Source organism: Macaca nemestrina, chromosome X (genome assembly GCF_043159975.1).
Source record: "Macaca nemestrina isolate mMacNem1 chromosome X, mMacNem.hap1, whole genome shotgun sequence".
NCBI classification, from domain to species: Eukaryota; Metazoa; Chordata; class Mammalia; order Primates; family Cercopithecidae; genus Macaca; species Macaca nemestrina.
Window position 1 is genome coordinate 150,973,529 of NC_092145.1, and position 13,913 is coordinate 150,987,441.

General features: G+C 44.9%; 1 protein-coding gene across 6 annotated transcripts in view; it reads right to left on the reverse strand.

The window, feature by feature from the left end:
• The window catches only part of LOC105478107 (shroom family member 2), a 164,505-nt gene that overhangs the window by 26,330 nt on the left and 124,262 nt on the right, over positions 1-13,913 (reverse strand). Inside the window, exon 1 of one of the 6 annotated variants that reach the window (XM_024791648.2) lies at positions 12,588-13,346. The exons of 3 other annotated variants lie outside the window; for them this stretch is intronic. Coding sequence is in view for 1 of the 3 variants with exons in the window: in XM_071088879.1 (XP_070944980.1) it covers positions 12,294-12,352 (59 nt within the window). In the remaining 2 variants the exon portion in view is untranslated. Of the gene's footprint in view, positions 1-12,293; positions 12,514-12,587; positions 13,347-13,913 lie in introns of those variants that run through there. 2 more of the 6 variants (XM_024791645.2, XM_071088879.1) reach the window with 2 other exon arrangements.

Genomic DNA, 13,913 nt, shown 5'->3' on the forward strand with positions numbered 1-13,913 from the left:
CATCCTTGGGGAGGCGCAGGTGGAAAGCTCTTTTGTCAACACAGCACCCCATAAAGGCCAGATGAGGTAGAAAAAGGAGACAGTGGGGAAGGTGATGGAGCCCAACAGAGGCAAGAAACCAACCAAGCGACCAACCAATCAATGCAGAGATGTATTAGAAACATTTTAAACAGTGTGAATACCTGGGAACAATGGCACCAAAAACTCTTTCCTTAGCCATACCAGTTTACCAGGCTGAGCACAGTGGCTCACACCTATAATCCCAGTGCTTTGGGAGGCCAAGGTGGGAGGAATTCAAGACCACTCTGAACAACATAGCAAGACCCAGTCTCTACAAACAAACAAACAAAAGCCAGGTATGGTGATGCATGCCTGCAGTCCCAACTACTCAGGAGGCTGAGGTGAGAGAATCGCTTGACCCTGGGAGTTCAAGGTTGCAGTGAACCATGATCACACCACTGCACTCCAGCCAGGGTGACAGACGGAGACCCTGTCTCTAAAAACAGATGAAAAAGCCTGGGTGTGGTGCCTCGTGCCTGCAATCCCAACACTTAGGGAGGCCAAGGCAGGAGGATTGCCTGAGGCAAGGAGTTTGAGACCAGCCTGGGCAACATAGCAAGACCCTGTCTCTACAAAAAATTGAAAAACCATCCAGGCATGGTAGTGTGCACCTTTAGTCCCAGCTACTCAGGAGGCTGAAGCAGGAGGATTGCTTGAGCCCAGGAGTTGGAGGCTGCAGTGAGCTATGATCATGCCACTGCACCCCAGCCTGGGTAACAGAGTGAGATTTCTGTCTCTAAAACACAAAAAAGAAATACTAATTTACCGTAGGACTTCCCAGACTGTGAGCACCAGCAAGCTAGAGGCTGTTTGGTTGTCCTTTGCAAGCCCAGCTTTCAGTCATAAAAACAACATTTGCCCAATGAACAGATAGAGCTAGTGATGACAAAGGACACAGTTGTTCTCACAGGCTCTGCTACAACTTTTGTGTCCTGTGGAACCACCTTCAGGGAGGACAACAGCCCTGAACCATCCTTAAGTCAGTCATTTCTCTACTGCCGCATCTCTGCTGAAGCTGCTCCCTGTATACCAGGATTCTAGCGCCGTGTGGGGAAAGCAATTACTCTAGAAAGTCAGATGAATTCGTGTTTCTTTAGTGTCTTCACAGATGGATAAAAAGGTCTGCTGCTTCCTTTGGGTTTTATTTGTGCTTGCAGGGACTTGGATGGCAAAGAGTAACAAAGTTGAATTAGAGGCTGATAAATCACTTGTGGTTAGGAAGGGGAGGAGACAGAGATTAAAAGAGAAATCCAAAGCACAGATGATCCAAATCATAGTTACAGGCACTGATTTCTCGAGGGGTTAATGCCCAATAACAGAACCTGCCTAGATTTGGAGATTATAATGTGGGATGGCCCCTCAAGTATCGGACCCTGAGTATGTCTTCAGCACACACATTTTGAGGATCTGTTCCAGGCTTCTATTGTCTCTGTGCCTGGAGAGCCTCATTCTTGGTTCCAGAAAGTCAGCCCTGGGAGCTGGGCTCTCCTGCCTTGATGAGAGGGCCAGGCCTGGGCAGAGGTGGGAAACAGCAAGGGCTGGCATGCCTGCAAACCTGTGTCTCAGGAAAGCCCTCCAAGCAATGTGGATGTTGAGCCAGCCCTGGGAATCTCTGCTTTACAGGAACTCTCCCTCCAGAACTCCCAACCTCCCACTTTCCTACCCACTTCCTTTAGATATTCAAAGCTATTCCTGAAGTTTTCATCACTGGCTTGGCATACCCCTCTCAAATGAAATTACTCTCATCTGTGAAAATGGTAAGATTGAGTGCACCCCCCCACCCCCACCCTCTTCCAGGCCTGGAGGGACTGATCCACGTTCCTCCAGCCAGAAAGGCTTCTTGATCCCTGGGCCAGTTCATCTCTGCTAACTGTAACAACTTCAAAAGACAGCTTGTGGAGGTCCACTCTGGTTCACATATGTACCACTGCTTCCAGTAGCAACTAAAAAGAGGCCAGAAAAGTTATAAAATCATAGGTTTTACAAATTCATCAGACTCCCCACACACATGTAAAAAGTCTCCCCATCCCCTCTCCCTTAGTGTTATCTTCACAGTGCTTTCAAAATGAGCAATTAAAGACATGTGGGTTTTAAAAATTAGTATTTGTCTTACCTTCTAGACCTGGAGTTTGCAAACTAGAAATGAAGGCCCAACTCTCTACTGCCTCCTGGTTTTGTAAACGAAGTGTTATTGGAACACACACACGTCCCTCATTAACAGCTGAGGACACCTACATGAACTCAACTCCGGAAAGTCTCAAGCCCTTCACAGGAGAGAAAAGATCATGGCCTCTGAGTCCTAGTGAAACTGTGTGAGGAAGGAGACTCTCACACACCTGCCCTGCGACCCAGCCAGTCCGCCACTCTCAGAGAAACAACTCTCATCCAAGAGAAACAACACAAGCCCTCATTCATGCTGGCCAAACACTGCCCACCTACTGGTGAGTGGATCAACCAGTGGTGCTGTATTCACAGAAGGGAACACTAGCCAGTAATTTAGAAAAACTACCGAGACACAGCAATGAGAATGGGTCCCAGGGGCATGACCCTGAATGAAGGGTCAGCTGCCAAAGAATGCACAAGCAGGGTCCAGTTTACATGAAGCTCAAGAAAAGGCAACACTCACTAGGGTCACACATCAGGGAGGGATGGTTGTGGGGCAGGGTTTCATTGGGAAGAATACAAAGGAGCTTTCTGGAACTTACTGTTTTGACTATGAGGTGTATAAAGTTATCAAAACCAGCCAGGCACAGTGGCTCATGCCTAGAGTCCCAGCAACTTGGGATGCCTAGGCAGGAGGATCAGTTGAGGCCAGGAGTTCGAGACCAGCCTGGGCAACATAGCAAGATTTGGTACCGAAAGAAAAGTTTTTTAAAAAATTAGCCAAGTATGGTGGCATGCACCTATAGTCCCAGCTACTCGGAAAGCTGAGGCGGGAGGATCACTTGAATCCAGGAGTTCAACAATGCACTGAGTCATGACTGTGTCACTGCATGCCAGCCTGGACAACAGAGAGAGACCTCATTTCTAAAACACAAACAAAGAAGTCCCAACAATTCCTTTGAAACTCCTTCCTTCAAACAAGTGGAGCTTGTTAGAAGTAGGCCGGACTCTGACTCCTTTTGAACAAGCAAAATATGGCAGAACTCACATGTTCACTACAACATGAACTATTCTGAATAGTTCACTTGTGTGAACTACGTATACTGTGAATGCCAAGGCATGGAAGCCACCTAAGCAGACATTGACAGATGAGTGAATAAAGAAAATGTGACGTGTGCATATAGAGGAATGGAAAAGACTTAAAAAGGAGGGAAATCTTGCCATTTGTGACAACATGGATGAGCTACAGGACATTATGCTAAGTGGGACAAGCCAGGCACAGAAAGACAAGTACCACATGGTCCCACATACGTGAAGAATTTTAAACATTCAAATAGAATGAATGGTGGTTGTCAGGGGATGGTGGAAGGGGAAACAGGGAGATATTGGTGAGAGGGCACAAAGTTTCAATTACACGAGATGAATCAGTCCCAGAGACCTACTGCACAGCACAGCATAGCATCTGTAGTTAATAATTATGTATTGTACATTTACAAATTTGATAAGAGGGTAGATCTTATCAATGACAACAACAAAAAAGAGGGTTGACAGGGTGGGAGAAAACTTTTAGAGGTGATGGATCCATTTAAGGCACTGATTGTGGTGATGATTTCACAGGCATATAGATACTTATCTCCAAATTCATCAAGTTGTATACATTAAATATGTACAGCCTTTTGTATGTCAATCATACCTCAATAAATTGGTTTAAAAATGTACGGCAGAAGTGTGTGACTTCTGAGACCAGACCACACAGGCATTGCAACTTCCTCCTTCCTCTCTCCTGAGGATAACTCACAGTGGAGAAGCCAACTACCATGTTGTGAGGACACTCAAGCAGCCCTATAGGGAGATCCATGTGGGGAGGAACTGAGGCCTCCTGCCAACAGACATATGGGTGCCCTCTTGGAAGCGGATCCTCTAGCTCCAAGCAAGCCTTTGGAAGACGGCTGTCCCGGCCCACATGTTGACTGCAATCTCAGGAGATGCTGAGCCACAATAACCCAGTTAACCTCCTCCCTAACCCTTAGAAAGTGTATGAGATAATAAATGTTTAGTGGTGCTGAAGCCACCAAATTGGTGGATGATTTGTTATGCAGCAAGGTAACTAACACAATTATTCTACTCTTTATGCTGTAATGATCAAGTGATCTGTGGCTGGCTTTTTGTTTTCAATGTATACACAGGGAATTTTGAGGAGTAGGAAGCAGACCAGAAATAAAACTCATAAACACATCAGAGTATCCACTTCTAAAAATTGGATATGGATATAATCGGTACCCTGAATTTCATGCCAAGATTCCCAACAATTGCTTATAGCACATTAGCTGACTTTTTTTTTCATTACTATATTTCTTTAGATTAAAAGAGAAAAAAAATCATATCTGAATCTCTGTGATAAATACTATCTTACTGTGGCAGACATTTTCATTTACCTCAATAATAATTTTAGAAGCATCTGGGTTGTGTAATATTTATAAGGTATGATCTATTATTGACAAAAGCTTAAAGCTACTAAGGTCTGGGCAGAGGTAACAAGCAATGTATGAATTTGGGTTCACCTTACACCTTGTTCCCTACACCCACATGCTCTTCTGAGCCACAAATGTGTGTGTGAATTGTGTGTGTGAATTTCTAGACATCTAGGATGGATCTAGGAGGTGTTCATATTACTGAACACTTTCACCTGTACTCTTTTCACCTCCACAACTCTATCGGGGTATCAGTCACAGACCATAAAACCCAATGACTTGAGAGGTACTGTCTGATGAGTTGTAGTGAGCTAAGATGTCTGTCTGATGAATTGTGGTGAGTTGAGATATACTGTCTGATGAGCTGTAGTGATCTGAGATGTCTGTCCGACGAGCTGTAGTGATCTGAGATATCTGTCTGATGAGCTGTAGTGATCTGAGATGTCTGTCTGATGAGCTGTAGTGATCTGAGATGTCTGTCTGATGAGTTGTAGTGAGTTGAGATGTCTGTCCGATGAGCTGTAGTGATCTGAGATGTCTGTCTGATGAGTTGTAGTGAGTTGAGATGTCTGTTTGATGAGTTGTAGTGAGTTGTCTGACGAGTTGTAGTGATTTGTCTGTCTGATGAGCTGTAGTGATTTGAGATGTCTGTTTGATGAGTTGTAGTGAGTTGTCTGACGAGTTGTAGTGATTTGTCTGTCTGATGAGCTGTAGTGAGTTGAGATGTCTGTCTGATGAGCTGCAGTGAGTTGAGATGTCTGTCTGATGGGCTGTAGTGATTTGAGATGTCTGTCTGATGAGCTGTAGTGATCTGAGATGTCTGTCTGATGAGCTGCAGTGAGTTGAGATGCCCTGCCCTACCTATGCATGCCTGGTGGCTCCCAAATCTCTGTTTTGATTCGCACTCTTTGGGACCCTCCCCAAGGAAGCCATTCCTGTTCTGAAGATCCAGTGAAATGCGGGGCCGGGCATGGTGGCTCATGCCTGTAATCCCAGCACTTCGGGAGGCCGAGGGGGGTAGATCACGAGGTCAGGAGATCAAGACCATCCTGCCCAACATAGTGAAACCCTGTCTCTACTAAAAATAGAAAAATTAGCTGGGCATGGTGGCGGGCGCCTGTAGTTCCAGCTACTCGGGAGGCTAAGACAGGAGAATCACTTGAACCGGGGAGGCGGAGGCTACAGTGAGCCAATATCGCGCCACCGCACTCCAGACTGGCAACAGAGCGAGACTCCGTCTCAAAAAAAAAAAAAAGCAACCTCCTCCATGAAACATTTCCTGGACCCGTTGACACAGATATGCCTTTCTTCTCTGAACTTGCACAGTACTGAATCCCTACCTGTTGATTCCTAGACAGTACTTCACCATTCTGTGGTATTTTCATTTAGTATCTCTCCTCCTGGCTGAAATGACTGTGCTCACTCCTGCCTAATCTACCTCTGTATTCCAGGTCCAACACAATGCCTGGCACAAAGCAGGTTGCAGCAAAAGCTCACTGAGTCAACAGGAAAGAAGGAATGAAGAAACAAAGGAAGGGAGGAGGGAAGAGAGAGGAAAGGAGCAGAAAGCAAAGCAGGCAACCTGATGTGCTCGGGCCTTCTGACTCCCATGCTCCTCAGCCATTCACATTTATGTTGTGGTCTGAATGCCTGTGCCCTGTCTCCCAAATCCGTAAGTTGAAATCCTAACTCCAATGGGATGGGATTAACAGGTGGAGCCTTTGGAAGGTGATGCAGTCAGGAGGGTGAAGCCCTCATGAATGGATTAGTACCCTCATAAGAAGTACTCAAGGATGGCATTGTGGCTCATGCCTGTAATCCCAGCACTTTGGGAGGCCAAAGTGGGAGGACTGCTTGAGGCCGGGAGCTTGAGACCCTCCTGGCCAACATAATGAGACTCCATCTCTACAAAAACAAACAAAATTAGCCAGGCATGGTGGTACATGCTTAAAGTCCCAGCTACTCAGGAGGCTGAGGTGGGAAGATTGCTTGGGCCTAGGAGTTTGGGAGTTTGAGGGTGCAGTGAGCTGTGATTGCACCACTGCACTCCAGCCTGGAGTGACAGAACCTGTCTCAAAAAAAGAAAAGATAGGCGAGAGAGCTTGCTTCCTCTCTCTGCTCTCCCTCATGTGAGGACACAGGTAGAAAGTGCCATCTATGAACCAGGAATCCACAGGCCAGCACCTTGACATTGGACTACCAGCCACTCAGAAGAACCGTGAGCAATAAATGTCTGTTGTTTAAACCTCCCAGTCTATGGTCATTTGTTGAACAATTTATATATTATCTTCACTATTAATACAGGACAAACTCCTTCAAGGAAGGTTCTGTCTGTGCCTGCTTCAACTTTGCATGCAGCACAGCACCCGACCTCGGGAATGCTAATTGTTAACCAGGGAGATAACATACTGATGTCACCTGAAGACCTGTCCACAGAGACTGCAGTTCTTCTGATCCTAGCGGTGATTAAAACATAGGGGCAAACAGACAAACAAAATCCCTTAGACTTCCAGTGTGCTGGAGCTGAAGGGCCTAGGAGAGGATTCCATCCTAAGTGAGAGGTGGACAGCCCCAGCTCCACTCCAGAGCCATGTCCCAACTCTCCTCTTCCACTGTAACGTCACATTTCCACAATTACTACAGAAACAGATTCTGGTAGGCTCACTTGCCCGGTAAGAACAATATGAGGTCACTAAGTTTTTCTATAAAACAATGACTGTAATAACAATATTGGCCGGGCGTGGTGGCTCATGCCTATAATCCCAGCACTTTGGGAGGCCGAGGCGGGCGGATCACAAGGTCAGGAGTTTGAGACCAGCCTGGCCAATATGGTGAAACCCTGTCTCTACTAAAAATACAAAAAAACATTAGCTGGGCTTGGTGGCGCATGCCTGTAATCCCAGCTACTCGGGAGGCTGAGGCAGAAGAACTGGTTGAACCTGGGAGGTGGAGGTTACAGTGAGCTGAGATTGCGCCACTGCACTCTAGCCTGGGTGACAGAGCGAGACTCCATCTCAAAAACAACAACAACAACAACAACAGAAAAGAACCACAATATTAACTGGTGACTGAGAAGCTCTTTGGTGTTCCGAACGTGTTTCTACATATGTTTATGTGGTCCCTATTTACTTTGATCTATGTATACCTTAAATGATGAAATGTTTAGAAGTGTCTCACGCAGGAAAACAAACACACAACTTGAGTATCAAAAGGAACATAAAAACATCACAGTGAGAGCAAATGTAAACAAAAAGCAGAAAGGCACAAGCAGGGGCAAGCACCCTTATGCAAAGAGCAGACCGGACCCTAGAACGTACAGAGGTCCTACGGTTGTGCTTCCAATAGGGCCACGAGTTTCCCGTCAACCAGAGCAAAAGAAGTGAACTATGATGAGTTAGCGTTGTCGGAAAGCCGGCCATTTCTTAATTTTTCCACAGAGACAATTTTCCTACCAGCCTTCCGAGATGGATGTCTACACCTCCTAGGGAATTCATGCTGACAGAGCTCCTGGTGGTTACACCTTCTGCAGCACATATGGTAACAAGAGACCAGTAATGGCAATGCACAACTACCAGAAGCCAGTAGCCACCAAAAGGCAGAACTGGCCACACAGAGGCTCCAGGTGCAAGGGTGACAACACTAAAATTCAACACACTTGTGTGTCCAAAAAGTCGAACTCTAACCACCCACTAACATCTGGAAGGCACACAGCACACGGCAGGGATGTATCTGCAACCTAAACCACAACAATAAAGAAAGGGCTCATCTTCAGTAGGAAAATGAACATGCCCTGAAGAGTAATGTACAAAAAAAACCCACAAATGGCCACTCAGTACACCAGAAAAGTCTGACTTTGCTAGTCCCTGAAGAAATGCAAGTTAAAAATGAAATAACTTTTTTGCCTATCAAACCACAGAATTTTAAATATGTCTAATATTGACAAAGTTTTGGGAGAAGTAGGACTGCCCTGGACGATCGGTGCCTAGAGTGTAAATAGTAAGCACACACTTTTTGGAGGGCAACATGGTGATATTTTCTAATGCCTGCCTAGCAACTCCATGTCTAGAATTGTATCCCAAGGAAATCAACACAGAAGAGCACAAGCATTTCACTGCAGATATCTGCTGCAGTATTATTTACAACTGTCAAACACCAACAGCAGCCCTAAATGTCCACAGTATGGCTACAGGGTTGTTAGATTTTAGAATGTCATGCACTATACACATACAAGTTACAGAAAAAGACAGCTTACATACAGTATGTGTAATATAATTGCATGTGTAAAAACATATATTTGCAAGGACTTCAAAGCAGATACACTTCCATGTTCCACAGTGGAGACTCTGGGTGATAGGATTGAGGGTGATTTGTAATATCTTCACTCTGCTTCCCAGAACTTCTACATATTCTTAATAAAAAGGTTTTAATTAGCAAAATTGATTTTTAAAATAGGAAATGTTAATAAAAACTATGTATCACAGCCTTGAAAGCTATGATCTCAGATTAGTATAAAACCTCATTCTCAAAAACATATGTGAAGCTTACAAAATCAGGAGTAATTTTGAATTTTGGGTGGCCCTGTGGTAAGATATAATAAAAACTAGTTAGAAGAGCATATCAGCTTCATAAATTAAGAGAAAATCTCAACCTTCCTTTTATCACAATTGCATGTGACCCCAAATTGTGGAAACCTCCCATCTCAGATTATTGCCTGCCTATCATCTAACTCAGCTGAATTAGAATCAGAAATGGACTGTTTATCCAATAGGCTTCAGATATTTGTTGTACACGACATAACTTTATATGCATAATTACTATAGAAAACGTGTGTAGTACATATATGTGTATGGGTATGTACATATGTGTACACACACACACACGTCTATAAACGTTGAAAATTTCTCTAGAATTTCTAGGTTGTTTTTTTTTTTTCCCACCCTTAATGGCCTCCAAGTACATTTAAGGGTCCAACGGGCCAGATTTTTTTTAACAGAATAATTTTATAACAAATTTCATGCAAGTTATACCCAAGAGCACCTTGTCAGTGAGTGGCTTTATGAGGCATTACCACAAGAAGACCGAAGTAGGTTTAGCTGTCAAGGGCATTTCCGTCAACAAAGCCCTGTTGGCAGAAAATGGAGTTTGCTGACAGAGCTGATTTTATTTGTAAATGGATATCAAAGCTATTACACCTGTGCATGTATCTCATATATATTCATATGCTTTTGTTCCTGGAAACAATGATGGCAAATAAGCAAAACAGTGCAGCCACAAATCACCCCACAGAGCTGGAAATATGACTGAAGGGAAATTTGAGTCCCTGGCTTCTCTCCCTAAGAACCAAAAATGACTATAGCTGGAAGGTACCTTGGAAATAATTTAATCTTCAAGATCAAGGTAATGGTAAAAATAAAAAATAAACAATTTTTAAATAAGAAATAATTTAATCTGTGCCCCTTGTTTTATTGACGAAGAAATGGAAGGTCAGAATGGTTAGGTGGCTTCGCAAGCCACAACAATGCAGGCTGAGGAGCACACATGCTGTCTCCGCCTGGTTGACGGGTTTCTGTACTTCACCCCCAGAAGTCCAAACTGAAATTCCTTCTCACTGCGCTGGCAGCACACTAGATAAGGGATGTGAAAGTTACAAAGAGAATAACTGGGAATTCTGGGGCCAGTTCTACATTCAGCCTTACCTGGAGGACCTTGGCCCGTTAGTCCGCAGGAGCCCACCAGACTGAAAATCAGCCATGCTGCCCCACGAGGGCTCTTCACTAACTGGCTGTGAGAATCCGGTCACCCCACCCCCAGTTTGCTTCATTATAAAATCAAGATGGTACCCGCATAGTAGGACCCAAGGTATACATGTGAAGAGGCACTGTGAACTTTCAGGAATTTTAAATAAGGAGTCTGCAAATATGTTTTAAAGGTAAACAAGTAAATAACTCTAGGACCTCTTCAGACATCCAGGGATGTCTACAAGCCTTCCAGAAATGACCCAACTATCTTACTTGCTCTTGGAAAAGCCAGCTGGAAATCAGTGCCCGAGGACAGGGGAAAGATGGGTGGATACAAGACAGCTTCTTCCCACTGCTCCCCCACCCTGGTCTTCTTAAAAATGTAATGCACATAAGAGGTAAAAAATTAAACGTAGTGTAAAGTAAATGTATTCCAAAGGCCATATAAAATATTCCCTTCCTTCCTCAACCTCCAAAATCCAAAGGCAGACTCTGGAAGAGCAGCCAGCCCATGCAAAAAAAGCAGCAGCCAGCGTGCACTCACCAGGGTCATTAGTCCCCCCGGCTGGGCAACAGAGCCTTCTGCAGCCTATATGCTTGACACCAACATGTATGGTTATTCCTAGCACTCTGTGAAAAACCACTTCTGTGTGTGTTGTTCATGCCTCTGTAGATGAGAATTCCCCTGCAATTTTTTTCCTTAAGAGGTATGGTGTTGGTTTGGGTGGTGGGGGGCGTGGGGCGCGGGGGGAGGCAGAGACAGAAACAGAAAGGGACAAAGTATAAAATGCTTTTGCTACTATGTGCGACAAAAGAAAGAAATGTGCCTCTACCACCCATGCAATACTTTTCTGCAATAAAATAATAATAAATACTTGTAGAGTATGACCTCAAAGGTTCTATTCTGTAATGAAAAGAAATATGCCAACCATTCATCAACCTGGTACCAAATCTTCAGTTTTTTTATATGTTACATTAAAATATTATTTTCCATTCATATTATAAATCTTAAGACCATCTACAAGGCAGTAGGCTGTTTAGTTGTAAGCATTACCAGGTAGATTTCCAAAAGCCTTTCTTCAAACTCCTTTGCCTTTTTACCTTTCAACTAGCACAACCGCTAAAAACATGTATTTCAAAATGACACCTACTCATGTGAGTCAGTAAATGCAGACCAAAGAGAGAGTCTGTGTGTGCACACGTACTTATGCATCAATTTCCCTGTAAAAATGGCATCGACCCTCTGCACACACAAAAGCTTCCTTTAGTAAAGCAAAAGCATTCCAACCATTTAGAAATATAGCCAAAACTAATCATCTCTTTCTTTTATCACAACATAAAAGGGAGGGAAAAGCGCACGTATAGTAAAACCCTTAAACTGTCACAATCACACCAAAGAGGAAAATAAAAGAATTGGAAAATGCTAAGAACCATGGTGATTCCATTTTCTCTATTTAAATTATGTCACTGCAATTAGCAGGCTATGTGCAAAACACTCAGGGAATATTTCTCATGACTAAACATGCACACCTGATTTCGCCGCTTTTTTTTTCATTTGGATGTAGCTGACTCACCATTTTTTCTCAACGTCCGCATTCAATGCCTGAGTAGTGGGAATGCCTGTTTCTTACTGCTACTGAAAAAGAAAAGGCAAACAAGACAGACAAGTCTTCATGCGATGCTGGCGTCCTGCAGCCAGCTCCCTCAGGGAACCCATCTGCAGAACTCACACGGAGCAAGGGTCCCACATACCAAGGGCTACAGTCCCATCAGTGCAGATGCTGGCTCTACGGCTTCCAGCCTAGAACACGGTGTTAAGAGCACTGCCTTCCAGTTCCAATGTGCTTTCAGCTAACTGTGAATCCCAAGCTGCAACAATTGCATGCATCCACAAGCACACATGCAGCACCGGCGAGCATACCCTCGCACATCCGTGTATGCCTGCAGAGCTCGAGCCGGAATCTGCACTCTGATTTGCATTATTTCTCATCTTCAGGCAGAAGAATAAACAATGAGAACACATTCGCCGACCTCGCCAGACCTTACCCACAGCATTGTGAGCTGACAAGCAACCTGCTTTTCAAGATAGCAGAACAAAAGAGACACTGGGAACTACAAACCCCTAACAAACGGCGCAGGCGTCCTGAAACCAGTCCCATCTGGGACGAACTGCCCCGAGAGCAAACGCAAGGGTCCCTTACCCGGCTCTGCTTACCGCACTGGATGGGAGCTTGCCCAGCTGTGAAGGCAGCGATGTGCTTCAGGGACCTACAGCCCGCCTCTGCTGCAGCTCTCCTCCTGCCTACTGAATGGAGTCCTAAAGCCAAGCTCACAACAGCTGGCCTGTCTGTGCCTGCTGTCTTGTTGATGGGCAAGCTCACGCAGGCTCCGTCAACCTTCACCTCCACGGCTCAAGGCTCCGCTTGCATTTCCCATCACTTCATCAGCAACTCCTCGCCTCAGTGGGGAACATTTCCAACACTTCAGTGCTTAAACCCCAAAAGTCTTGTACTTTAAAACCCCAAAAGGTTTGGGGGGCAGTCTTCCTTTGTGTGTGTGTATGTGTGTTCGGAGACAGGATCTTGCTCTGTCTCCCAGGCTGGAGTGCAGTGGTATGATCACGGCTCACTGTAGCCTCCAACTCCTGGGCTCAAGAGATCTTCCTGCCTCAGCCTCCCAAAGTGTTGGGATTACAGGTGTGAGCCACTGTGCCCAGCACTTATTATATTTTAACGGGGAAATATAGAAAGCCTACTGCACTGACGTTACAGCTTTCTCTATTTAGTGATGTTAGGTAATCCTATAACACATGTGACACACAGTTCAACTCCACAACCATAAGGAGGCAAAAGAAAACATTCAACAGCCTATTCTATGTCCATATATTCTTGGGTTGGTTACACACTCATTAGGAATGTAACCCATCAAGCAACTAACAAGTGTTTCCGGAAGTTTGAGTGTGTGCAAGGCACTCAGGGAAGAAGACAAAGGCAGGCTGGACCTGACTTTCCCAATTCACCATTTCACAATGATCTGTATTTAAAGTCCCTGCGCCCCACCTCCCTCTTAATGCAGCCCCAGACCTCAGCACCACAGCCCCTCCAGGAAGCAGCGTTGCCAGGTGCTGCGCCTCACAGCCCTATCCCACCCTCCCTCATCCTGGGCTTAGCCACCAGGACAGAGTTTCTCTTTCCAACCTGCTCCTGTCAACCTCTTCTACATTCATAGCAGTTACTTCCAACTCTTGCTCATTTCTCCAAATAACATATGCTGCTTTGCAGCATATACTGTACCACTGCTATTTTAGATTTTTTATTTTTGCATGTCGACACTTGACCTTAGGCACTGTGCTGATTCATTAATGTTATATCCCTTAAGCAAGTAAGTAAGTCTGCGAGCAAGGTTGCTCTGCACATCCCCATGATCCAGGGCTGTGAGCTCAGCAAGCTTGGGGGGGACCTGACACACTTACACTGAGAAGCAGAATGAGGATTCGAGCCTGTGTCTTCGACTCCAAAGCCCACGTTCTTTCCAGTACTTT